The sequence below is a fragment of the Oppia nitens genome, unplaced genomic scaffold (genome assembly GCF_028296485.1).
Source record: "Oppia nitens isolate AA-2021 unplaced genomic scaffold, nextdenovo-longstitch-racon4-pilon3 scaffold53_pilon_pilon_pilon, whole genome shotgun sequence".
NCBI classification, from domain to species: domain Eukaryota; kingdom Metazoa; phylum Arthropoda; class Arachnida; order Sarcoptiformes; family Oppiidae; genus Oppia; species Oppia nitens.
The window spans coordinates 99,890-105,081 of NW_026533236.1; the positions used below are offsets into that span (position 1 = coordinate 99,890).

General features: G+C 36.1%; 1 protein-coding gene across 1 annotated transcript; it reads left to right on the forward strand.

Annotated features, from left to right (window-relative positions):
- The first annotated feature begins 1,263 nt into the window (after window positions 1–1,263).
- Window positions 1,264–4,973, forward strand: LOC128960772 (putative mediator of RNA polymerase II transcription subunit 26). The gene is made up of 2 exons (XM_054306906.1): window positions 1,264–1,540; window positions 2,374–4,973. The coding sequence occupies exons 1-2, from the start codon at window positions 1,336–1,338 to the stop codon at window positions 4,971–4,973; spliced, it is 2,805 nt and encodes a 934-aa protein (XP_054162881.1). The 5' UTR covers window positions 1,264–1,335.
- The last annotated feature ends 219 nt before the right edge of the window (window positions 4,974–5,192 follow it).

Sequence of the window (5,192 nt, forward strand, 5' to 3'; positions counted from 1 at the left end):
TTTAATTATAAAAACTACTATCTCTATAGATTTATATATGTGCTATATTTTAATTTATAAAAACACTAATACATATATTAATACTTGTATGATTAATGATAATAAAATGCAAATTGAAGTTTCTATTTAAATTTACTGATACACACATAGACACACACACACACACACACATACATACATACATAGATAATTACATACAGACATATATATATATATATATATACACATACACACACATACATACACACACACACATACATACATACAACACAAAAACTGCAACAAAAAAAACACCAAATAGTTTGCCATAAATTCAACTAAACTGCTATTTATTTCATCTAATCTTTCAATGAGTTTTCGACTTAATTCTCGTCAATTACAGCTAACTTTCTCTCTCTCTCTCTCTCTCTCTCCCTCTCTCTTTCACTGTCTTAATATAAAAGAAGTTTTTGCCGAAAATTTTCTTAACCCTATATACTGTATATATATATATATATCTAATCATATCATTTGAGATATTGATCTGTTTTTAACACTGATATCCCACTACAACACACACACACAAACTCACAGTGAAAACCAATCGACTTTTGTATAGCTATTTCTTTTGACTTTTTCCTCAATTTTATTACTGTGTTTGGTGTGTGTGTGTGTGTGTGTGTGTGTGTGTATGTATGTGCTGTATGTACAGTATGTATATATGTGTTATGTCTATCATGTTTATGGGTGTTCAACCCATAGCCCAAAAACAATTCATTAACAATTGTATTGAATTAAGTTTCAGAGTAAAGTACAGTACAGTATATATACAGTTAAATAAATATATAGTAACACTCTCTTTACAATATTAATTGACGAGACATTCATTGATTTAGTAGTAGTAGTAGTAATAGTATAACAACAATAGCAGCACTGGTAGTCTAAAGTGTGAGTGTGTGAGTGTGTGTGTGGGTGAGTGGGTGACTGACTGAGTGACTGACTGACTGAAAGCCAATACTAACTTTATTTAAGCCATACATTTGTATTTCTTATTATAATATTTTTTTCCTTTTTATATATATTTATATTTATTTGTTTCTCCCTTTCCTTTATTTTAGATGTCAATCCATATATATATATACCACCACTACTACTACTACTAGTCTACTAGAGAATCGGTACCAAAAATAATTGTACAGTTTGTTTGCGCACATATATATAYATATATATATATATAAATAAGTGATGATAAAATTAAATCGCCGACAACAACACCATCAACAACAACAACAACAACAACAACAACAGCATAGCACCCGCCGTTTAATTAGTAGCTCAATAAATGCTGCGCCGGCTATGATGATGATGACTACACAATCATCATCAGCAGCAGCAGCAGCGGCTCCGGGAGGAGTAGGAGGAGTAGTAGTAGGAGTAGGACCAGTAGTATCAGTAGTAAAGTCGTCGCCGGCTAAGACACCAGTCATAAAGTCAAGCCATCATAAAGTTTTGACGACTACTACTACTACTACTACTACTACACCAAATCGTTTGTCAAAGGGTTAGCAAAAGTTTTTTATTAGTTACTAATTATTTATTTTATTATATTTTTTTGTGAATATTATTGATATATTTATTATCTAAACATTTAAATTTATTATTAGTAATTACTATATATATATAAATATATATAATAGTAGATAACAAATATTTTTTATTTTATTTTCTTATTTATTAATTTTTTTAATTTTTAAAAAAAATATATAAACATCTACTGTATTATTATAGTAGAGTAAAGTTATAAAAAATAAATAAATAGTATAATATATTGTGTGATAATTAATACTTTTTGTTTGTTTGTTTATTTATTTATTATATAAATATAGTGTATATATTTTTTACAATTTATATATTTTATTTTTTAATATTTTGCATAAATATATTTTAACATAAAAAAAATTATAATAACACTTTGAAACTTTTCAATAATAATACAAACTTATTATAAATAAATTTTTATTTTATTTAATAAATTAAATTATAGTTTTATAAATAACTATATCTAATATAGAAATTAATTTATCAATTTTTGTTGTTAACTAAATACATAATATACTAAATATTGAGTGAGCTATAAATAGATAAATTAAATTTTTTTTAATTGATTTTAATAATAATAAAGTTTTATTTAACACTATATTTTCATATAAAATATCTACAAATTTTTTATTATTCTACTAAATAATAAAAAGTATTAAAATTTAGATTAATTTTAAAAATAAAATTATGTATATATTTACCTAAACTATCAAATAATATACTATATTATATACTACAAGTAATATATATAAAAAAAATTATTAATTTATTTTTTGTTTGTTTGTTAAATCATAGGATCGACAACAACCCCAACAACAACAGGAAAGTTACCGAAATTTGCCGACGACTTGGACTCGATGGTGGCCTCAGAAACCGAAAGCAGTATCAACTGTTACGCCTCGTCGTCGGTCAATACGGTTATTACCAAAAGAGTGATACAAACTAAACAACAACACCAACACCAGGGACTGGTAGGACTGGCAGGGGGTGGAGTAGCAATGGGAACAGTATGTGCAGCTGCTGCTGCTGTCGACACTGTTACCATCAGCAATGGTCAGCATCAGCAGCAGCAACAACAACAACACTGTCACGAGTCGCCTATAAAACAACGACATTACCATATGAATGGTGGTGGTAGTGGTGGTGGTGGTGTAGTACAGCCTATTAATACTTCTACTACTACTACTACAACTACTGGTGCCAACAATACATTAAAAAAGTCAGCAAAAAAACATCAGCAAACATCCGCTAGTGATATGATTATCAATGGCTTCACCACTACTACAACTGCTACTACTTGTGATAGTCCTAAACGTGTTGGTGTTGTTGTTGTCAATGATAAGTCAATTAGCAGCCATAAAAAGTCGTCGGACGGCACCGGTAGCCGAAAACAGCAGCAACAACAACAACAACAACAACAGCAAGAGATTTGGGTGGACGGACCGCCACCACCGCCTACTACCAGACAGCATCGTAGTCGACGTAGGCGAGACTCACATCACTCACATCGACACCACTCCCATCATCATCATCATCGGAAACCTGTCAAGTGGTCGCAGGAACTGTGGATCGACGGGCCGAATGCCGAATTTGAGACCCAAACGGGTCGGGAGGTATGGGAACAGCAGCTGTGCTATCACGAAGAAAAACGTCGGCGAGTTATCCAATGGATACAACAACAGCACAGCAAACAACAACAACAACTACAACAACATCATTGGACATCAGTTAACAGTCCAGTGGACAGTAGTGTTAAGACAACAACGACAACTATGCCTAATAATAGTGACTATTGGCGCCTGAATGCAGCCAAACAGCAACAACAACAACAACAGTGTCGCCAAAAGTCGTTGTCGTTGACGATGACGACTACCGATCTGGAAGTGTCGGACGTCAGCTGTCAGACAGATAGGGCTGCGATGGCGGCCAACAACAACAGTGCGTCCAATGTTAATACCGCCGACGGCGGTGGTAGTGATGGTGGTTGTGGTGGTGTTAGAGCTATTGCCGACGACACTAATGATTGTGATATCATTTTTGAGGATCCGCTGCGCATACTAAGTGTTGTCACCGGAGGAATAGGAGGCGATGGCACTGACCTGATCCATATGGATAGGTTAGGTCGGGAAGTGATGAGCGATTGCTGTGATATCGAGTACTGTACTAATAATAATCATAATAATAATAATGGCAGCATAGGTGGCGGTACCGTTACCGACACTGATCAGGAGGACTGTTACAGCGAACCGATTGCCGAACCGCCCAAACAGCTCAAACTGGAACAGTTTCTCCAGAAGCTGACCACTATTACGATGCCTCGCAATCAAACTACTACTACTACTACTCATAGTCGTAACCCGTCGGCCACTTTAGGCCACTATAGAAAAGCTGTGGCCATTACGCCCACGCATACGGATAACAATTATCGATCGCTTAGGCATCCGGACGGTGCCAGCAATCATGATCTCAGTCTAAGCGATTGGGATCTACTAAATGGCAACGAATTTATCGATTATTCTGTGTTTTCATTTGCCAATAATAATAATAATAATAATAACGAAAACGCTGTCAAATCGCCGACAACGACGACCATCAATGGCGTCAAACAGTTGTCGTCGTCGTCGCCATTATCGCCACCACTGCCACCACCACCGCCTTCGGCGGCGGTAATATCGTCGCCAAACGAGCCGCTGTTTGTCACATTGTTGCCGCCAAATCAGGCCGTACTGCCGACATCGCCGCGTGTTAACCGCTTGTTGGGCACCAATACGGCATCGATGGCCACAGCAGCAGCAGCCGCTGTCGCCGCACAGTCTGTCCACAGTAGTCCGGCCAAGTCGTCAGTAAGTCGCAAACAAAAACAATTGGAGCAACAAATGAAACGCAACACAACGTCGACCACTACATCGGGTCACGGAACCAATTCGGAGGGCGAGTGTTCATCGGTGGCCAAAAAGACAACAACATCATCGTCAACAACGACTACTACGACTACCGGTTCGTCGTCGCCGCCGAGCTTTAATAGCGGTGGTAGTGGAAGTGGTCAGGGATGTGGTGGAGGCGGCGGCGGTGGTGGTGGTGGTCTTGTTCAGCGGCAGCCGGCCTCCAGCGGCTACGATAGTACCGTTCACGACGATGACAGTGACCGCGAATTGGTCGGTGCTGTTGGCCGTAAACTGGCAATCAAAGAGTCTACCGGCGGCTGCGGCGGCGGCGGCGGTACACCAGTTAAGATGCGTTCATCGAAAAACAAAAAACAGTCTATAATTGTTGCCAACGGTGTTGTTATTGGCGGCGACACCATCACCGATGACGGCGGCCTTAAACGGCTGTCCACACAATCATCAGATCGCTGTTCATTCATGTGCTGTAAATTCATGAGATTTTATCATTAATTTCTATTATTTATTATTATTAATTATTAATCATTTATTTATATATCATATGATATATATATATATATATATATATATATAATCTTGATATTTAATTAATACATTTTTTGTTTGTTTGAATAATTTTTTTGTTAACAACTATTCAAATGTTTTACTTAACTATTATACAAAAAAACAAAAAACAAAATTAAGATAAAAATCAAAAACATTTTCTTTTTT